The sequence below is a fragment of the Adiantum capillus-veneris genome, chromosome 3 (assembly GCF_014529385.1).
Source record: "Adiantum capillus-veneris isolate H3 chromosome 3, ASM1452938v2, whole genome shotgun sequence".
Lineage (NCBI taxonomy): Eukaryota > Viridiplantae > Streptophyta > Polypodiopsida > Polypodiales > Pteridaceae > Adiantum > Adiantum capillus-veneris.
The window spans coordinates 106,071,335-106,093,387 of record NC_140933.1 but is presented as its reverse complement, the minus strand read 5'-3'; the positions used below and the strand labels follow the sequence as shown (position 1 = coordinate 106,093,387).

Sequence of the window (22,053 nt, the reverse complement as noted above, 5' to 3'; positions counted from 1 at the left end):
TTCGTATTGAGTTCACACCAAATTTGGTGTGGCGTGCAGACCCTCCCCAGTTTACATCGTGTTCATGTTGAGTTCACACCGAGTTCACACCAAATTTGGTGTGGTGCAGATACCTCCGAGTTCACTCTTAGTTCACACCCAGTTCAAATGACGATCGCCTCGTGACGCCTACTGTGGGCCATTGATCCCACCCCAGCGCATGCGCAACCTGAGCATCTTGAGTTCAAACCTGATTGGCCTCTCCATATTGTTCGAAAATGTTCTGTCGTCTCCGACCACGTGGTTTTAGGTTTATTACCAGCCATGACTGAGCTTGGCGTAGAGGCCGGGCCGAAAAGCCAGACAAGCTTCATTGCTGCCTCGGAGAATGATGGAGAAAACCGACAAGTTGCTCTAGACGCAGATTTTTCCGCTCTCCCTCTTGTAACACGTTCAATGGATGGTGAGAAGGTCGCTCTGGAGGAAACGCTTGCGCCTGTTCCCTCTACAGCCCCTGCTATTCAGGCTCTCCACAGACCGGAGGTTGAGCTTTGTAGCTCGGCAGTTGCAATTCCTTACGCAGAAACAACCACTCCCCATACTGAACATGACCGCACTTTGGATCATGACTTTGTTACACCTGCTGATTTGAAAGAAAGCGCTAATTCTGCACCTGGAGAAACCCCGGCATTTGTGCATGAGAAATGTATGCCTTCCAAACCAGTATGTGAGAACATGTTAACAGTTACACATGATAATGGTAGGCCATGTACTCATGCTGAATTGGAATGCGATGCCAAGGAGGTGAATATGGTTGCACATGGTAGTCCTAGGGCAGGTGCTGTACCTAGGGTGGAAGCAATGTCGAATTCTGCCATGATTGCTATGTCAATGGTTGACTCAGTCACAGATAATCTTGTCAACGTCTCTATACAACATGCCATGAACAGTGGTGGGGAGCACTTGCACAATGAGTTTGGTAAGAGTTCAGAAAATGGCAAAGGCAGCTACTCATGCAACGAGGAAGAATGCAAAGGAGGCCCTCCTGAGAAAATTTCTCTAGATGACAAACCCACTCACCACAGTGCTCGAATTGATGAGATGCTGGTAGAAAGCAGCAGAGACAACGACCTGATGTGCTCAATAAAAGATCCTAGTACACTTGACAGTAACAGTGATGCCAGTGGTGATAATGACTGTGACAATGAGGCTGATGATGGCAGTGTAATGGAAGAGGATGAGGATGATCTTAACGAGAGGGTGGAGCAAGAATCAGAAGGCAGTGATTCTAGCTCGTCGACATCAACATTATCTTTCTCGTCATCAGGCGATGATGAAGAAGTTGGCCATTTCCGATTCATGAAGAATCTTAAGCAGAAATTGGAGATGGAAGCAGAATCAGAATGTGAAGAGGGAGAACTGAAGGAGTTTCCTTCTCAAATTAAGAAAACCAGCATAAAGAAAAAAGCCTTGATTGAGAGCAGTGACGATGAGGAAGGTCTCAAGGAGCCAGTGAGGTCGAGAAATGAGTCGAAGGTAGGTTTTGCTCCTCGCCTGTAAATTGTGGGATTGTGCGTACTCATAGCATTGTTGGTTTTTCTGGTGGTGTTTATTGCCTCCTTATATATTTCAATCCTATGGGTACATTAAATTGCTAATGAGACTGGATGCTGTTATTAACCTTTAGGCCTTGTTGAAATCGAATTTGTTTTTCCAAGGAAGGTCCCGAGATATTGATCTTCAGTAGAGCGTTCTAAGCTTGGCAAGACACTAGCCCGATTAAGGAGTAAACCTCAGTCTTCAGTTAAGACTGAGGTTTTCTTTCGTGCCCCACAGGCCCTAGGCCGGTTTTTTTGGGGGGGGGGATGTGCGGATGCAAAAGTCTAGATTTTTGTTACCTTGTTTATTCTCTGTCATGGAGGACTTCTAACTCTGTGTGCTTGTTTCGAATTTTTTAAAGCTGTACATTCTTTTTCAAGGCTTTATTTTTGCAATTTGTCGTGCTAAAAAGAGGGCCTTTGTTCTGAACAGGATCTACCGCATGTTCCAAAGGTGTCTGTCACAATACAGCCACATCACACAATGGTGCCTGCTGGATTTGTTTCTTCGGTATGAATTATTTAGCTTAGCTAGCTCTTCAGCAAGATGATGAGGATGTCGATTCATGCAATATTTTGGCCAGGTTGTAGGTGAAAGCTTAATTGTGGAAGGGAGTGAAGGCCAGCAGCCGCTTTCTGAAGGCTCAATTGTATGGTTGACAGAACAGAGGGTTCCCTTGGGAATCGTGGATGAACTTTTTGGGCCTGTAAAGAAGCCCTTTTATGTGGTGCGGTACAATGATGCATCTGAGATCCCAGAGGATGCTAAAGTAGGAGCTAAGGTGTCATATGTTCGTGAGTTTGCTGATTTTGTACTCAACCATCCAAATTTGTATGCGAAGGGTTATGACAACACTGTCGAAAATGATGAAGAACTATCAGATTCCGAAGTATACTTCTCTGATGATGAGAAAGAAGCTGAGTATAAACGAGCAAAGCCGAGAATGAAGAGGGGGAATTCAGAGCTGAGAACCCCTGACATTGACACGAAGCAACATCAAGAGAAGAGAATGCAGGGCAAGCGATCTAGTAAAGATAACAGAAACCAGAGGTCAAGGGGTGACAATGCCAGAACTTTTCAGTCGAACAATGTAATTTTGTGAATTTTGGCAACACTATGGCTAATGTCGAGTTAGTTGACTCACCAATTTGATACTTTTTGGTTGTTTTGTTTAGGACTTCCCGGCAAGGCCATCCAGGCAGCAAAATCCACCATTCCAGCGCCGTCAAGGTGAGAGAGATCTGCCATTTCAACAGCGTCCAAATGATACAGAGACACCTTATCATTATCGTCAAGATGAGAGAGAGCCATCATTTACTAATTCTGGAGGTGGGACCATGCATAAGTCTCACAATCGACACTTCCAAAATCGTTCTCCAGGACGTCAGTTTCGGTCCCAACAATCTCAGCGTGTGTCAGCTGATGCTGGTGTCATTTCAAAACAGCAGGGACAGGTTTCAAAGAAAGATCAAAGACATGCATCTCCACGGCCAATCTCTCAGGATGTACAACCGACTCATTCGAATCAGTCCTCAGAGTCGACATCATGGGAACCGCAGCCGCCACAAACATTGGTACCTCAACCACAAGCATGGCACACGAATCAACCACTTGTCTCTCCAAATATGGCTTCACCACAGCTTCCTGGAGTGCAGCACTCCCAGATGCCGGTGTGCAATGCTGCTGTGGTGGTCGGGGCAGTATCCCAGGTGGCTGGTACTCTATGTGGCCTACCCACTACTAATAATGTACCTGTTCAGTCTGGGCTTCCTATGCATCAGCCTCCCGTGTTCCATCAAGTTCCATTGCAACAGCAATTTTCTTCTTTTGGTGCACATCAGTTTTCTCCACAGATGTCTCCAAACATGGGTGTGCAGATGGGGAATCAAGTGCAAGCTGGCTATTCCATGGGAGTGGGTCCTGTGGCTGCTTTTTCTGCCCCTGTGCTGGGTATACCCGTAGGGTCAGCAGCAAGCACACCCTCAAATTGCACGGCTCACAATCAGCAGTATTCTAGCTTTGCTCCAGGTGGTGCTGCTGCTTACGGGAATGGTCCACCCTTGACATATGGGTTGCCTGATCATCCAAGACCAATGCAGCAGCCTATGCAGCCCGTGCAGCCCATGCAGCCTTCAACTGGGACACTTGCCGGCTCGTGGCAGCAGCAAAACTCACCTCAAGGTGGCTCTTGGCAGAGGCCATATCAGCAGAGACCACAGTATGGGAGGCCCCCTCGCAGGGATCCAAGGTTTTGAGGTCGTTGTTAGCATTTTTCGGAGTTTTGTAAATTTCGTTACAGAGTGCTATGTAATCAAGGCCCTGTTTTTGCTTTGCGGAAGCAGTCTGCTGTTTATGTTCAAGTGCATCTATCAAGAAAGTATCCCTTTTGGTTTTATTTTTCCTTGCTGCTGCAAGGTGAGCTCTGGTTGCCATCCACACAATAACTTCAAGCATTCTCATTGACTGAGCTCTTTTAAACTTGCTTCCTTTGCAGATGTAATGGGACTAACCAAGTCTGTGAAGTACGTAGGAATGGAGGTTTACTCTTTGTGGCTTGCATTGTTGAAGAGTGCCTGCTGGCTGTGAGACTCTAAATCTCTCATGGTGTGCTTCTATAATAAGGCTGGGTTCAGATGAGAAAACTGAGATTCCAGTGTGGTGTATGCTGATTAGGCTAAAGGAAAATGATCTTTCTGGACCGCAATAAATGTGGGACCCTTCTTCCTCAGAACCTCTGAATTTCTGCCTGCCTTCCAGTTCGCAATGTGAAACTTTGAACCCCCAGACATCCCATGGACCAACTGTGTGGACGCTGAATCAGCTGTCATTAAATGTTGGTTACTCTTTATCATTTCCAAACTAGCCTGGTATGTCTAAGAAAACTAGTTGTACTTGGTTGCTATAAATATTTTGAAGGGTTTTAGAGTGCTAGACAAGCACAGTCGATTTTCGATTTACGACTTTGAAAGGTGAAAGATATTTATAACTGAGCATTTGCACCATTTTTATTGCCTTCATAGAGTACGATAATGCTTCCAATGTTGCTGCAATCAAGATTCAATCCCAAGTAACGTATGCAGCAAGTGCCTTCATTATAGAGGTATAAACAATAATGTTGGGTTAATAGTTAGACGCGACAAGTTTAGATACCAATTGAATCCCCGAAATCCGCAAGGATAGGAGGGACCTTATTACCTTTATCTTTTGCAAGGTACCCTACTAAGTGCTTTGTTCTTATTAAATGTTTGTTGGATATGCTTGTGTGAAGGAACTTTTGGCACCCTTGTTATGCATCCCTCTCTTATGCAATACTCCCTAATGGTAACTCTGGTGATATAAGGAACAATGTGAAATGCTCTGTAGGATTCATGCAAATCCACTTTAAGAGTTGAGGGAATAAGGCCTACCAAATTGGGTTGCAGTAGAGACTCCAGCTTTTTATGCACAGCAATTTGGACCGCCTCCCCATGGACCTAATAGAGGTGCATGTGGAGGGCTTTGCAAATGTGAGTGCAAGCCCATAAACAGTGATGTAAGGCAAGGAATGTGCAAGGGAGAGGAGATAAGGATGTTTAAATAACCCCTGAGGGGGCTCATTTCCCATATACAATACGAAGTCTACTTTCCAATTTCAAGAGGCTTTCCATTTCCTACACTCTTACCCTTGACTTCAGATGTTTTGAAATGAGTTTTTATTTTTCCAAAAAACTTGGAGACCTAAATGTTTCTTTGTAAAGAAAAATAGTAAAATGGAACTTAGGACAGACTTTTCTTAAAACTTCATGAATCTTTCCGTTTGTTAAAATTGAAGTAGCAAAAGGCCAAGGAGACAATTCTTGGGAAGTCGATCCGGTGCCATGATGACATAAGTGAAACCTTGTCTTTCCTCACTTTAATTGCTCCTTTTTGCCAACAAAGCTCTATCTTGTGTTGAAAGCGAGTTTTCAAAAGCTCTCACAATATTGGAACAAGCTTAGCCAAACTGAAAGAAGGATTAGGATGCACCATTTTCCCCATGATGCAACATAGGACATGCTTCTACTTAAAACTTGATGAATCCTTCTGTTTGTTGGAATTGAAGTTGTGGAAGGCCAAGGAGACGATTCTAGGAAAGTCGACTGAGTGCCATGATGATATAAGTGAAACCTTTTCTTTGCTCACTTTAATTGCTCTTTTAGCCAACAAAACTCTAGTTTGTGTTGAAAGCTAGCTTTCAAAAGCTCTCAAAATATTGGAACAAGCTTAGCCAAAGTGAAAGAACTCTTACATGGCATTTATTATGAAAAATGTCTTCTAACCTAGGGGGCTATGGAAAGGAGAGCTTCAACATTCTGGTGTAATATAATGCCGATGCGACTTATCACACATGGAGCGTCATATGTACACCCCTAGAGGGATGCAAACTCCATCTATGAAGACTTGTAATACATGTGGAGTGTGGATGTGGACTACTTCAACTGTTTTGTCGCTTTTTTACCTACGTTGTAACATGCACGTAATGTAATACATTCTCAAAATTGTTAAAGGGGCAATGCAAATGAACTTGTAATTTCCTATGCTAGCCCAATCTCAACTTTTAAATATGCCAAAATATTACCTAAAGTTATTCTTTAGTTAGTGTTCGACGGCTGAAAATTTGCTAGTTGAAACCCTGGGCCCATATGTCATGTTGTGAGATGCGAAAGAGATTTTTGCTACATCTTTAGCTTGTAGTTCTCAATGTCCTATGCTTTAACTTGTACTTTTAAATTTGCCAAAGTATTACCGAAAGTTACTTTTTATTAGTGTTCGGTGGTTGAACATTTGCTAGTTGAAACTCTGGGCCTATATACATAATGTTGTGAGATGCAAAAGAGATTTTTGCTAGATCTTTAACTTGTAGCTCTCAAGTCTCCAAGTTCTCAAGCTCAAGCTTTCCATATTGTGTGTGATTGTGCATACTCAAGGAAAAGTTATAATAGTGATGGGATTCTCATGAAACTCTCCAATGAGTCTATTCATTCTTTCTCTTTGCTTTTAGGTTAGACTCACTCTTTCTCTTTTCTTTTAGATGTGCTCCGGTGATCTTTTGTGCATGTGCTTGTGTCCATGGAGAAATGGTCTCTCCTTTGTGTGTGTGTGTGTGTGTGTGTCTCCTATGAGATCCACTCTTCATACGAAAGGACATGCCACGTGCAAGCATAGTCTTTGAAAACCCTTTATTTATGACTAGTATATAGTAATTATGACCCCCCTTCTTGTGGTTATAAGAGCTACAATGGAAAAAAGTATTATACCCTTATCTTATATATAAGGTTTTGTATGGTTCTTTCGAAAGCACACAATGGCTAAATTTGATGTGTAGTTAACTCTCTTTTATATTTTCTTACCATTAGTTTATCTCAATATACTTTGATGGTATTGTCATTCGAGTCCAATTTTGCCTCACAATGGTGACCCAGAGACTTACCACGGTAACTGACAATACACAGTCATTCAGACACCGGACGAGGACTATAAATAGGACCCACTATTCCATTTTGAGGTCTCTCTCTAGATAGCTCTATCTCGGACTAGATCCTCTATATCTCTAAACCTCCTGCAACCCGATACTCTATAATCCAGATCTAACTTCAAGTCTTATAATTGTATCTTGAGCCATTGGTTGATGTACCTTGTAATCCCGTTGAGCTGAAGCTCTTTTAGTGCTACTTCTCTGAGTAATGCCCAGTTCCAGTAATTGTTTCCAGTGTCATTTCATTTCCAGTTACAGTTCTATGTTTCAATACTCTGAAGTCTTAAGTCTGATATCAACTAACTTTAACCACCACTCTAGAATAGCTGTCTGGATACATCAAGCTCATTCCATTTTGACGATCACAATGGCTTGAGCTAAATTGCTCTAGACAAGCGAACTATCTCCCAATGGTGTTAGAGCGAATACATAGTAGGCATGCCGCCCAAAAGAGGTCGAAGGCCATCCACTAGATTCATCGGGGAACCAATTTGTGTCTACTTGATTCCATAAGAATCAAAGCAAGGCTCTAAAACAGACCAGCAACCTGGAAATGAGAGAGATGTGGGACCAGGACCAGTCACAACTGAAGAATCGAGGGATTCTCAGCATTGTACTCATTCTCTGCGTAAATAGACTAAGTGAGCTGAGAGAAGGAACATATTCCATGGATCTCAGAGGAGCCATAGACATACTGAGGAAAGTGAGAGTGGCAAAAGAAGCCATAGATCATCACAAAAGTCAACCAAGAAAGAAGACACAATGACAAAAATAGAAATAGACGATTGTAATGCCGACACTGACCATTACAGTAAGAAGAAACCCAGAGATAGAAACCAATACATAAAACTAGAGCCAGTCACATTACCAAACATTCCAACAATTTGAAAATTTCCTTTCCAGTATTCAAAGGTAGGAAAACAAAATGATCCTGATGTACACATCCAAGCCTTTGAACAATATGCAGAATTGAAAGATATCGATGAAGATGAATGGGGGAAATATTTTATACAGACTTTAAAGGAGGCAACTCGAAAATGGTACTACCATTACCCAACTTGCCGACTCAAATCATACAGCAATCTCATTAAGGCCTTCAAGCTAGAATGTTCACATAACAGGGGTGATGAAGAGATCCTGTGCGAACTAGATAAGATTAATCAAGGAAGTTATCGGTCAGAAGCTATGTTGAGAAAATCAAAGAACTGACAAGACAATTACAAGAACCTCCCTTTGAGAAAAGAATGAGAGCCTAGTTTTTTAATGGATTTAGAAGCAAGAAACTGAAAGAGCAGGAAGTACGAACACCAACCAAGAAGTTCAATGATCTGATACAGAGAGCGTTGAAACTGGAGCAAGAAGCAAAGAAGGAAAAGGGGCACAAGAAGAAAGAGTCCAATGAGAATGAGTCCTCCATTGAAGAAAGTTCTAGTTCTAGTTTTATCTCTAGTTCATGTGAAAGTGACTCAAATGATAAAGGGAAGGGGAAGAAGGGATCCTGGACCAGAAAGATAGAGGAAATGTCCAAACATATAGCTGAAATTGCGAGGATGAGACCCTCAGTCAAGAAGATAGAGATCTGGTGTTCCAAGTGTAGATCAAACGACCATATGTCTAATGAATGTTCTCAATGCACTTACTGTAAAGCCTTTGGTCATGTTTGGAACAACTGTGGGATAAGGATTCACCACTTCAAGAAGGGTAAGGACTTATCGATGATTGCACTAACCAATCCGGAAGCACCCAAGGCAGAGGGGACCAAGGGGTCCAAGGATAGTGAGGCTAGAACAAGCACTGGTGCTGGCACAAGGAGATATCAGCGAGGTATTGGAAGGGGCAGAATACAATTTTTTTTATATAAAAAACAAAACTTAAATTGCTATGGTTGCAGCAAGTATGGCCACTTTGTTGCCCATTGCCTAGAGAGTTCAAAGCCAGAAACATCTGACCAAAAGCCACCAGAGCCAGTACTAGTCAGGGTGATTACCAGAAGTAGGTAAGGGTGTGGTTATTGAAGAAATTTCGGATGAACAGAATAAGCAAATTGCTGAGGCCAAAAAGTGGAAACAACAGAGAGCGATGTGGAAGGCTAAGGGCAAAGAAAAGATAGTGGACGAATGTCAAGAGTAGAGAAAGCTTGCAGTGAAGATTACTAAAAATTTATCCAAGAAGCTTCCAAAACAATCGGAATGTTTTGAGACTTGCACAATTCAAAAGCTATCTCCCCAGTCTTCAAAATCTCAGAAGGAGAAGGCAACATCTAGCCTCGATGAGTCCACGATTGCTACAGTGGAAAGTCTGGTAAATGGGCAAGTCAGAGCAGACTTGGATGAAGTTGGAACCACTGGTCTGATGAAGGATCAATCGAAGGATTCATCACAAAGCTAGATAGCAACGAGACAAGTGGAAATGGGATGGAACTGTGACGATACTTAAGAGGGGGAAAATTTTTGGTTCAGATAGCAGCAGCTCTAGCAATGAACAAAATGAGATCTATGTGAAGGGTTGTGAATGCATCAAAAGTTGACAAAAGAATTGGATGACATCAGGCGCACATTTTCAGAGGCCATAAAATTTATCAAACAAAAGAGAAAAGTTGAGACTGAAGCTCGAGCAGTGGACTTGATAACTATTTCAGACAATGAGGTTCTAGTGATCCAGATAGATTACAAGGGAGCTGGAGTAAATATCCTCGATGAGCATCTGAGGTAGAAGCTAATGAAGCCAGCCCCATTCAGAGTTAGAATGGCTGATCACAATATAGTCCAAGCTACTGGGCTGATTGAAAAAATGCAAATCAGAGTAGGTAAGGAAAAGTTTAAGACTAGTTTTTTGGTACTAGATGTGCAAGGGGCCTATGGGATGGTGTTAGGAAGAACTTGGCTCAAAACTGCTGGTGCAATTCATAATTATGCAAACCGAACATTCAAAGCTCTAATAGAAGAATTCAGATCAAGATGGATAATACTAGAAACTAGAAGAAGGCTCTAAGGCCCAAGGAGTTGTGTAGAAGTATGGGACCAAAAAGATTGAAATAATGCTCGCCTCTTTGAACATTTTTCCGTTAATAGGGATTGATCTAAGTGCTATGCTGATGGATAAAGAGCAAGCTGAAAGGCAACAACAATAGTATCCAGAGCAGTTTACTGAACTGAACTCTGGAGAGCGACTAGTTCAGATAGATGGTCGTCTACCATAACAATCAACGTCAATAAAATTTGATTTCAGAACAGAGGAAGAAACCGGCTTAGTTAACTCTGATGATGGAAATCCAACGATACTGACACCAAAAATTCAGAATGATCTTCTAGAAATTGGTAATCCCTTCAATGATTAAGCGGCAAGTATTCAAACTGAGAAAGAAGTAGAGTCAATGGCCAAACAAAAGGGAGGAGGCCCAAATTAGTTACTCCCAGATGATCAAGAGTGGAATCTTGGCTTAAAAAACAATCCTAGAATGATTAAGATCAACAAGCACGTGAAACCAAAGATCGAAGAAAAGGCAAAGGCACTGTTCCCCAAATACATGGACATTTTTGCATGGGAACATAATGAAATCAAAGGAGTAGATCCAAAAGTGTGCCAACATTGAGTTCCATTGAAGCCAGATGTTAGGTCAGTTAGGTTGCAAAGGTACAAAATGACCCTAGAAGGTTAAGGAGGAGATTGACAATCTTCTTAAAGTAGGGTTCATCACAGAGGTAGCAAGTAGTGATTGTCTCTTTCCTATAGTGGTAGTCCCTAAGAAGAACGGGAGGTTGAGAGTGTGTGGACACTGCAAAAAATTGAATTCCCAGCAATTAAGGATCATTTTCCATTACCATTCACACACATGATGCTGGATGAGATTGCAGGCCATGAAATGTATAGCTTTATGGACGAACTATAACGGCTACAATTAGCTAAAGATTGCACCTAAAGATAGGGGCAAGACTACAATTGTCACTGAATGGGGAGCATTCATGTATCTAGTGATGCCATTCAGGCTTTGTAATGTTTTTGCAAATTTTTAGAGGTGTATGATGGAAATTTTCAGTGAATTATTGCATAAGTTTTTGGCATTCGTTGATGATTTCACAGTTGTTTCCACTAAAGAAATGCACTTATTGTTGTTGGAAATGGTGTTCAAAAGGTGTAAAATGAAAAGGATCTGTTTGAACCCCTTCACGTCAATATTCATGGTCTGGAAAGGACAACTTATGGGACATATAGTGTCCAAGAATGGGATTGAAATGGAAAATGATAAGATCAAGTGCATTCAACAGGCTAGAGCGCCAACCATCTTGTTTGAGTCGAGTTTATTCTTGGGATAAATCAACTTCTACAGGAGGTTTTTTCATATGTTTGCAGCCAAGGCATTACCTTTATATGAACTAACCAAGAAAGGGAATAAATTCATATGGATTGAAGAATGTGAAAGGAGTTTCTAGTGCTTAAAAGATGCGATCAACAGGAAGCCAGTACTTCGCTAGTCTAACTGGGATGTTATCTTCCATGTTCATGTAGATGCTTCTGGCATGGGTATGGGAGCCATACTAGCACAACCTGATGGAAGACAAACTACCCGGTCTACTTTGCCAGTCAACAGGTTCAATACAACTGAACAGGGGTACTCGAACTTTGAATGAGAAGCACTGGGAATGGTATTAGCACTACCAAATTTAGAAATTATCTACTAGGCAAGCTATTTTACTTCTATGTCGATCATCAAGATTTATTGTTTTTGATCAACAAAGTCATAATACAAGGAAGGTTGATCAAATAATGATGTTTCTTATGGAGTTTGAGTTTAAGATTTTTCACAAACTCGAGAAGACATACTATGGGGCAAATTTTCTTTCCAAAAGTACAAAGGGATATTCAAAAACATTGTTGAGAGATGAACGAGTAGATGCTGAATTGTTTTAGAGTACAATTGAAGAAGAACTAGACCTAGAATGGCAGGACATTTATGATTTTCTTCAGCTGAGAAATTCCCAGATGACTGGTCCCAAAATAAGAGGAAAGCACTCATCATAAAAATCCTGAAATTCACTATCATTGTGGAGCACTATAAAGACTAGGCATTGATGGTGTGCTTCAAATATGTGTACCAATGAGAGGAAGAATGCAAGTGATCACTGAAGCTCACAATGGGGACGCTAGAGGATAGTTTTCAACTAATAACATGTATAAGATCCTTCATGCAAGATTATGGTGGAAAACCATGATGGATGATGTCAGAGTCTTCTGCAAAACATGCCAGAGAATGGGAAGGCCAACGACAGTTGATATGACACAACTGCCTCCAATATATCCCCACTGGGAATTTTGGGGTCTAGATTTTATGGGTTCATTCAAGAAACTCACTTCAAGGAAGAACAAATATATCATCATGGCCACATGTATGTCAGCAAATGGGTCAAGGCTAAAGCTTTACTAGATAATACTCCCTAATCAATGGTAGTATTTTTATATGAAAACATTATTTGCAGATATCGATGTCCAATGGAAATAGTTTCAAATCAGGGAATGCACTTCCTTAATGAAACTATTCAGATTGTGACTGAGATATTATTTGCAAGATGAATGGCACTTTGATTATCACTATACAAGACACAATTGTCTTGTTTGTATCCAAGCTCCTCCAAGAATCTCTGAAGCCATAGAATCTCTTTGCTGGCCTTTGTAAGAGCTACATATACCTCTTTTGTAGTAGAAAGTGAGACCACTTTTTGCAAATTTGAAGCCCAACTTACTGTTGTGCCTCCAACCGTGAAGACGTAGCCAGTAATTCTTTTTCAAGTTTCTTTGGCACCTACCATATATTCATCAACATATCCTTACAAGAAAATGTCAGTGCCTCCAAAACACAAAGCATTCATCGTTGTCCCTTTTAGATACCTTAGTATCCACTTCATAGCTTGCCAATGCTCTTTACCTAGATTATCCATGAATCTACTCACAACTCCCACTGCATGTGCAATATCTGGCCTTGTCCAGACCAGAACATACCTTAGAGAACCTACCGCTGTAGCATATGGAACTTTAGACTTGTAGGCTATCTCCTCTTGTGTCTTTGGACACATATCCTTGGTTAGTTTAAAGTGACTAGCCAAAGGTATAGAAACTCGTTTTGCATCTTGCATTGCAAACATTTCTAGTACCTTCTTGATGTGATCCTATTGAGATAGCTATAGGGTCTTCTTCTCCATGTCCCTTGATATCTTAATACCAAGTATCCACTTTGCAGTACCTAAATCTTTCATTGAAAAAGATCTAGAAAACTCTTCTTTTATGTCTTTGATATCCTGCATGTTAGCATTGCGGCAATTAGCATGTCATCCACATACAACATTAGGATGATGAACTTTCCATCTCCCAAATTCTTTATGTACACACAATGATCTGAGTTGCATCTTCTGAATCCATGATCTAGCATCCATCGGTCAAACTTTAAGTACAACTATCTTGATGCTTGCTTTAGACCATACAAGCTCTTTTTTAACCTCCAAACCATTTTCTCCTTACCCTTTTGGTTGAAGCATGTAAATCTCCTCCTCTAAGTCGCCATGAGGGAACTCGTGTTTACATCCACTTGCTCAAGATTTAAGTCATGAGCAGCCACAAGGTTTATACAAGCCTAATGGTATTCATTGAAGTCAATATCTTTCTTTTGAAAAGACCCCTTTAGCACAAGCATTGACTTCTACCTCTTCTTCTCGCCTTCTTCTTCCTTCAACTTGTAGGAGAAAATATTTCATTGAAGTCAATACCTTTCTTTTGAGAAAACCCCTTTACAACAAGCATTGAATTGTACCTCTTCTTCTCGCCTTCTTCTTCCTTCAACTTGTATACCCATTTGTTTTGCAGTGCCTGCTTACCTTTAGGCAAATCAACTAGCTCCCATGTTTGGTTGTGATGTAATGAGTCCATCTCCGCTTGCATGCTCTTTGTCTATTCTTCTTTGGATTTGTGTTGCAATTGCTTCTTTGTATAACTCTAGTTCTCCAAAATCTAAGACCAAGATATGGTTGAAGGAAGGAATACAACTCTTTGGAGGTCTACTTACTTTGCTTACATGCTCTTCTTCCATCCTTCTTTGGATTCGTGTTGCATTGCTTCTTTGTATGACACTAGTTCTCCAGAATCTGAGACCAAGAGATGGTTGAAGGAAGGAATAAAGCTCTTTGGAGGTCTACTTACTCTCATAGATCTTCGGGGCATAGGTTGAGGTTTCTCATCTGGTTCATGTTGTTGTAAGTTGTCATCACTTACACTCCTTGAGTCTTCATCGTACTCAAGCTCTATGTACTCATCACTTGTATCTTTTGTTTGTTTTCTTTCCAAGAAATCTTTGTACATACTTCTTTTGTTGAAAATTACATCCCTAATCCTAAAGATTTTATCATCTTCAGGATTCCATAGGCAATACCCAAAATCCGCTTCTCCATACCCAAAGAAGAAACACTCTTTGGACTTTTCATCTAATTTTAATCTTAAGCTTCTATCTATGTGCATAAAAACCTCACATCCAAAAACTTTAAGAAATAAATAATTTACTACTTTACATGTCCATTCCTCTTCAAGAAATCCTCCATCTAGTGCCGTTGAGGGTGACCTGTTGATCAAGTACATAGACGTACTTACTGTTTCCGCACAAAGATCAAGCAGTAGGCCTGCATGTAGCCGCATGCTTCGTGCTTGTTGCTCCATGATTGTTTTGTTCATTCTTTCCAAAACTCCATTTTGTCGAGGTGTCCTTGGCCTTCAAATCCCATTGCTAGCACATAAGCTTTCAAAAGCTTGGCTGTAATATTTGCCTCCATTGTCAGATCTAAGGTATTTGAGCTTGCTACTTGCTTTTCTTTCTAAAGGCTTTTCACCTTTGAAATATGAAAAACACATCAGATTTATTCTTCATTGCATAAACCCGTGTTTTACTTGTTGTATCATCTATGAAAGTTACATAGTACAATGAACCACCAAGGGACGGTGTACTCGTAGGACCCCATATAAGAATGAACCAATTCAAGTTTTTAATTTTTTCTTTCATTTCTTACTTTTAGAAATTTTATTCTCTTTTGTTTACTGTAAAGACACTCTAAGTCCACTTGGTAGAAGCTTCTTCGATTGAAGGATTTTCATTCATTTGGAACTTATATGACAAAACCAATAATGCCACACCACAACGGCGACTTCTCCAACTGTTGCACAAGTTGAAGATTGCGCGCTCACCGTACACAAGTATAGTGTACCTACCTTTTCTACTTTTGCAACCACGATCCTTTTAAGATCTTCCAAAGTTTGTTTCCGAATGCAATGTTGTGACCTTCATCATCCAACTGAGAGATCAAGTTTTTTCAAAAAGAGGGAACTTGCATAACATCTTTAAGCTTCCATTCATTTCCATTTGTAGTTTTGACACAAACTGTACCTTTCCTGACAATTTCACAAGCTTCATCATCTCCCAAGTATACATACCCAAAATTACCTTAGGTGTAATCTTAGAAATGTTGCTTATGTGGTGTCGCATGGAATGAAGCTCCAGAGTTGACTATCCAAGAATTGGACACATTGTTTAGTGAAAGAATTAGAGCATTTCGCTCTACTTTACCTATCACATTGACTTCCAATGTTCGCTACTTGTCTTGAGACTCCGACTCCTTCTTCTTGGACCAATGTTAGCAGCAAGCTAACGTGGACACCATTTTTCGGAGTTCTCCTTGTAAAAACAATTATTATTTTGATAAATCGGAAATATTATAACTCCTGTTTTCTTGATAAACCTTGTAATTAATGAGCTGGGGCTACAAGCTTCCAGATTGTATCAGCCATTCAATTCCCAGCTTTGATTGAACTCCAGATTATCACTTTTGACCACCCAAAAACCTTGGCTAAGGTATAAAAGCCAATTTTTGTACGTTTTTTATAAGTTTTTGGATAAGAAATACACAGCGTGAGCTAACGGCGCTCACTTCTCTCCTTCTCGCGCTTCCTACTCCCTCTCCGGTTGTCACATTGCGAATGTGTTTGTTGCATTACAACCGCAGGTAAGAGCTCTACGCATTGACGTAAGCCATTCACAGTATTTCGTAGCTTTTGGCGTCGCCAACCCGCGGCCCCGCGGCCTAATTTCATTATAACTAGGAATTTACACTTTCAAATCAAAAACTAAGCATAGGCGGGGTATTGGGGCATCATTGCTAAGCATTTAGATGCATTCTGGGTCAAAAACGACTAGGTCAAAAATCCACTGCTGTTAATAATCGCGATTTTGGAACTTGACCAAAAGTGGGGTTTGAGGTTATATGCATGTGTGCTTAGGTCTTATAAACTTGTCCTAGAAGTTTCGTTATGTTTGGATGTCATTTGATGCTATAACGGATGTAATTTGCTTGCCGATGAGCTATTGACTTTTGGTGATTTCAGTCACTTGAGTGTAGCTTGAGTTAGATGCGAGTTGTTAGTTGTTTTCCAAGAGCTTGACAACCTCTTGTAGCCTCTATGCACTAGTCGAGTCAGCTTCGTCCCATGGTTTGACAAATTAATCGTGGTTCTCGCTAATACTGCAATAAGATAGGATGGTGAGGTTAGACATGCGTCACATTTGGCACCGCTGCCGGGGAACGAAGAGACCTAAACTAGGGAAAAATTCGAGCGTCTTGTGTAATTGTCCTTTAACTTCCTTTAGGTTTGCTTAGAGTTCAAAACTCTTTTTAGAAACGGCATAGCTTAAGATTGTCGTCTTTTGCTGTGTAGAGGTAGCTTGGAAGTAATCGTACTTGCTGAGTACCTTTAGGATTGTAGGATTGTAGATTTAGATTAAGATTTGGAGAATGATTGGTAGACGAAACAAGTCTTAAGATCAAGACTCTGAAAAACATAAAAAACACAAGAAAACGAGCGTTGGTGGACACTTTCCACAACCTCATTGCATGAGAAACTAGGAGTAGGGTAAGTAGGATCCGAGGTGGATTTCATAGCATTGCTCTCTCTGAAAGAATCAAGTGTGAGTTGTTATGTAACGTTGCAGAATTTCAGGTCTACGGCTAGAAATAGCACGAAAAGACTCGAATTCACTCAATCCAACTTGGGAGTAAGCCTAAAAGTTGTATGAACCAGTGGGTAAGCTCAAGGACACTTTGAGGTAAAAATTTCAAGAAGCTGACCAAAACTCAGATTACTTACTTTTTCTTGACTTTTTAGGCCTTGACTTGATTTATAGGCTTAAAAAACACCATAAAAAGATTGTCTTTGAGAAAATTGCAGAAAAGTGCTCATTTCAAGCCTAAAGTAAATAATCGCGATTATTAACTTTTTACTCTAAATTGGCCAAGGCTCATACCATTGACTCATTGCATGTGTACAAAAAACTTTTGTAAAGGCCCAAGAGATTTGGATCACTAAATTGGCAAAAAATTGGGTGAAAACTAAAGTTTGTACTGACTTTTTGAATCTTGAGTGTGAATAGAGGAAAAATTTATCCAAACTTGGTGAAAATTGATCATAGGCTTATATTGAGGTGATAAACATGTGTATATGCTTAGTTGACCAAAAACTTGCAAAAACTTGACAGAAGTAAATAATCGTGATTATTTATATTTGTCCTGTTTTTGAACTTTTTTGACCAAGTTGGCATACCACTAGTTTTACCATGTTGTAATAAGCTCACAAACCAAATTTGGTAAGATTTGAATCACTGGAGTGAAAACTGTGACAAAAATTGCAAAGTTAGTCTGCGGACAGATAATTGATGACCATTTGACCAAAAATTGTCCAAACTTGATGAGAATTGGCTAGTGACCTTAACATAAGGTGCTTAATAGATCTGTGTTAAAGTTGGGACAAATATTTGCAAAAAATTGTCAAAAGTAAATAATCACGATTATTTACTTTTGCTTCCAAACTTGGTGATTTTGCAAATTTGAGTATACCACAAAGTCAAGCACATCAATTGGACCCCACAAATCAATTTTGGTGAAATTTGGACCACAAAAGTGAAACCTAAGCAAGATTCTCGAAATCAGAGTCTACGGACACAGAACAATGGGTAAACTTGATCAAATTTTGTCCAAACTTGTTGAAACTTGCCCAAGGGCTTTAACAAGTTGTATTCTTGCCAAACCAATCCAGAAAATGCAAAATAGTGACAAAAAGTAAATAATTACGATTATTTACTTCTGCTACCCAGAAGCTTCAAATTTGACTTTTGGGCTTATATAGTGTTAGACCAGCATAAAATAAGGCCACTGGAAAATTTTGGTGTCAATCGGATCAAAATTAGTACAGATACACTCAGTTTACAGATTGCAGATTAAACCTTTGATTTTGCTAAGCTGAATATGAAAATCAAAGTTTTGACTTCCATAGCATGAATTGAAGTGAAATACAGAGACCAATCACTGGAGTTCTCAAGAGCTCAACTGTCCTTATAGAAAAATAGCTAATTTGATAAATTTCTACAGGAATCAGGTTGCAGACGAGGAATCAGTGGTTTGATAGAAAGTTGCAATTGAGTCAAGTGGAAATTGACGACAAGTCAATCTAAGGTGAGTACTCTATCCAGGGCTTCATAAGTCTATATGAACCTTAGATCTGGTCGTGTAATAGGAAATCAAGGCCTATGCGGGAAAAACACCATCAGAGTATCCACTGAAGAAAGCATGAATCAAGGCAATTACTTGCACACAATTCCTGAAGAAGTCTCGGACACTTTTTCAGATTCAACATCCGAAATGTCTTCTTACTCGACTCACTCTGAAACCGGAACGACAATGCGCTATAAGCATATACTCTCTTTTTACAAGACTAATCGTCATGGAGCCCAAGTTTACTTGGATCCTAACGAAGAGTATGCTATTCGCATTGATGATCATGGTATTGAGTTCGAAGAAGAAGTTAGGGCCAACAAACAAGGAAAAATATACATGGATTGAAACGGAACTCAATATGTACAAGTTGAAAATCCTGATGTGATAGACAGATGGGGCTTAGAAGTAAACTCTATAATCCTAGATATGTTAGCAAAAAAAGGACCACCAACTTTGGAATTCGAGGGATACAATCAAGTAGACTTGAAGCCCTTGAAACGGCTTAGTACGGATAATCCTAGGATCGGAGTCTATTGTTGGGAAGATAGAAACATAAAAGATCTCTTGTGGACTTCTCATGCTAGACCAGGACAATTAACGGCCATGAAGATCATCTATATCTTCAAAATCAAAGATAAGGGATCTGCGGATCTACCAACTTACTTGTTTAGGGATTGTTATAACAACAACTTTGTTATGATGACTCCTGAGGAGGTAGAACAAACCAAATACCAGGGATATTCCATACGGGATTGGATATTGGGTCATGGACCAGAAACCACTCCAAGAGACGAACATCGTGAGGGATCATCTGAGAGTAATGTGAAGAAACCAGAAACCACCTCATCACGAAGAAAAACGGGTGACACTAAGGCCAGCCCAAGGCTACATGAGTCATTATTTCCGACAGACTAGTTTGAAGGACTCAGAACAGAACCAACTCCTAGAAGACCTAGAGTTGAACCAAATAGACGTGTCAGATCAGCTGATTTCCAAAAATGGGTAAGAAAATACAGTGGATCAGGGGATCCATATGACCACTTAGCAAGCTTCAAGCAAATCCTAAGAGCGGAGCGTATATTCGATTTCTATACTCAATTCGATGGGTTTGGAATGACATTAGAAGGAAAAGCTTTAACATGGTTCCAAAACATTCCACCAAGGTCAATCATGGATTTGAATACATTAGCTCAAGGATTTGTAGCTGCTTATTCTAAAACGGGGATTAAACATAATACGGTAGCTCAAATCTACAGCTTTAAACAGAAACATGGTGAGTCTGTTAGGGATTGTGCAACTCGAATGAAACAATACATTGCCAGATGCCCAAAGATGGAGATACCTGCAGAGGAGCGACTTGTTTCATTGTTTCTGGAGGGATTGCTAAACAAAGAACTTCATGCTATACTTTATAGTAAAAAGCATACAACCCTAGAGGCGTGTGTGTCTGACGCTATCGACCTAGGAGACAATTATGAGATCTTTAATGAAGAGGACGTCCCAAAGGATAGCCAAAGCGAGAAGATTGCATCCACAAAACCGGCGCAAGTGGGAACGGCTACTGCGACACCACTCTCAGCCATAGAAGATATGTTAAAAAGAATGAATGACATGATGAACAATATGCAAAAGGTACCTATGAGAGGACCAGGACAGGGGATATCCCCACAGGGACAACCAATTAGGCCACAAAAATGGTGTGCAATCGAGGGAAAATGGACAAACCATGAGACCTACGAGTGCTACTTCAGACCAAAGTATGATGGGAATGTTCAGTACGTGCCCATGAGGCCACAAGGACAACCCATGTACAGATATCAGCCTAATATGGCTCAAGTTCAGAGACCACCAATGGGTATGGACTCAACCGGTGTTGGGACAACAACCTCCTTATCCAGGACATAATGCGGTGCCTGTAAAGTACATGCACTCAGAAGGGCTCATAGATAAACAAGCATTAGTGCCTGTTACACCCTATGCAGAGCCTAGTCCATCTACCATAATGGTAGAGGGAGATTGGTTTAGTCCACCACCACCAATGGAGGAAACCATGACTTATGCTCCACCAGAGCTCGCACCAATGTATTATGTAGCTAATCAAGGTGTCAGACCTCCTATGGGAAGACCCATGATGAAGCCCAGAACAGGAAACTGTCATAACTGTGGTGCTGATGACCATTGGAAAAATGAATGTCCAGAGTCTGACAAAAACCTCAAACCAATTGAAGCCTATTGCATACAATGTTGCAAAAAGGGAGGATACTTTCCGGAAGATTTTCCTAAGAATCCTTTAAACAAGGAAAAAATTGTAGTCAATGTAGTCCAAGTGATGCCTAGTAGCTCATCAAAGAGCGAACCGATTGTTCCAATCAAGATAATCACTAGAGCTCAGGCAAAGAAAAAGAAACACAATTCCTATGATGATTCGGAGAATACAAAAGTTTCTTCTCAAAAAATCAAAAGAAGCAGAAGCAAAAGATATGAGATGAGAAAACAAAAAAAACGGGTTGAAAACGAAGAGAAAGCAAAAATTCTAGCCCAAGACAAGTTGAAGGAAACGGGCAGTGAATTTAAGGAAACAACCGTGAAATCTGGAGGATCCATTCTCGTTGATAAAATTTTTGAGCCTATTAATGTTGCCTTGGAAGCCTACCAAGCCGGACTAAAAGCATGCCAAAACATGGAAAATAGATGGAAAAACTATCCATCTCCAGATATGGAAGTAGCTAAGTTGGAAGCTTATCAAAACTTGGTAAGAATCACCCAGGAAATGCTGGATAAACAAAAACCCAAGCTTGAAAGTATTGCAAAACTGGAAGAGCTTGCAGTAGAAGAAACAAAAGCAAAATCCGATGTGGTGGACGCAACCCCACCTTGAAACAAATGAATTAGAGCTCCTGCTGCCAGACAGTGAAGATGCCTTAGAAGGAATTCCATTTGTAGAAGAAGATTGGCTAGGACACTTATGGGAAAAGGTAAGGGAGATCAATGATGGAAGCCTAACTTTTAAGTCAGTCCCTATAGAAGAAGTTTGGTTGGATAACCTACCATCTGATATAAACCTGGATATACAATCCTTATACGGGGATTGCGGATCAGAGGCTTCAAGGATATCTAAACCAATGACATTAAAAACATTACCTTCTTACTTGGGAGATAATGAAGATGAGTCTATCATTTGCAAAACCACTCAAGTCAAAAGAGCCAAACAGATCCTAGAAGTAGACAACATTCATTCAATCATGTCTACACCTATCCAATGCACTCTCACTTTGGGAGAACTATTGAAACTTAGGCCATACTTATAGAATGATTTACAGAAAACCCTAGAAAAGGTGGGAATAATGGGGTTAATCTCTAAGAATCTGGGAAACTCGAAAAATGAAACGAAATACAAAGAGATTCGAT

The 22,053-nt window shown here is 40.4% G+C and overlaps 1 protein-coding gene across 1 annotated transcript; it reads left to right on the top strand.

Annotated features, from left to right (window-relative positions):
• Nucleotides 1–238: 238 nt before the first annotated feature.
• On the top strand, nt 239–3,911 carry LOC147461452 (uncharacterized). The gene is made up of 4 exons (XM_086509010.1): nt 239–1,515; nt 2,011–2,088; nt 2,162–2,668; nt 2,754–3,911. Exons 1-4 carry the CDS (start codon nt 304–306, stop codon nt 3,831–3,833), a joined length of 2,877 nt encoding a protein of 958 aa, XP_086365136.1. The 5' UTR covers nt 239–303; the 3' UTR covers nt 3,834–3,911.
• The last annotated feature ends 18,142 nt before the right edge of the window (nt 3,912–22,053 follow it).

What these genes read in the sequence shown, in the direction of transcription:
- LOC147461452 (XM_086509010.1), top strand. Translation starts at nt 304, where the DNA reads ATGACTGAGCTTGGCGTAGAGGCCGGGCCGAAAAGCCAGACAAGCTTC. An exon ending in CTGCTGGATTTGTTTCTTCG is followed by an intron (nt 2,089 to 2,161) that starts GTATGAATTATT and finishes TATTTTGGCCAG; the next exon opens with GTTGTAGGTGAAAGCTTAAT. An exon ending in GAACTTTTCAGTCGAACAAT is followed by an intron (nt 2,669 to 2,753) that starts GTAATTTTGTGA and finishes TGTTTTGTTTAG; the next exon opens with GACTTCCCGGCAAGGCCATC.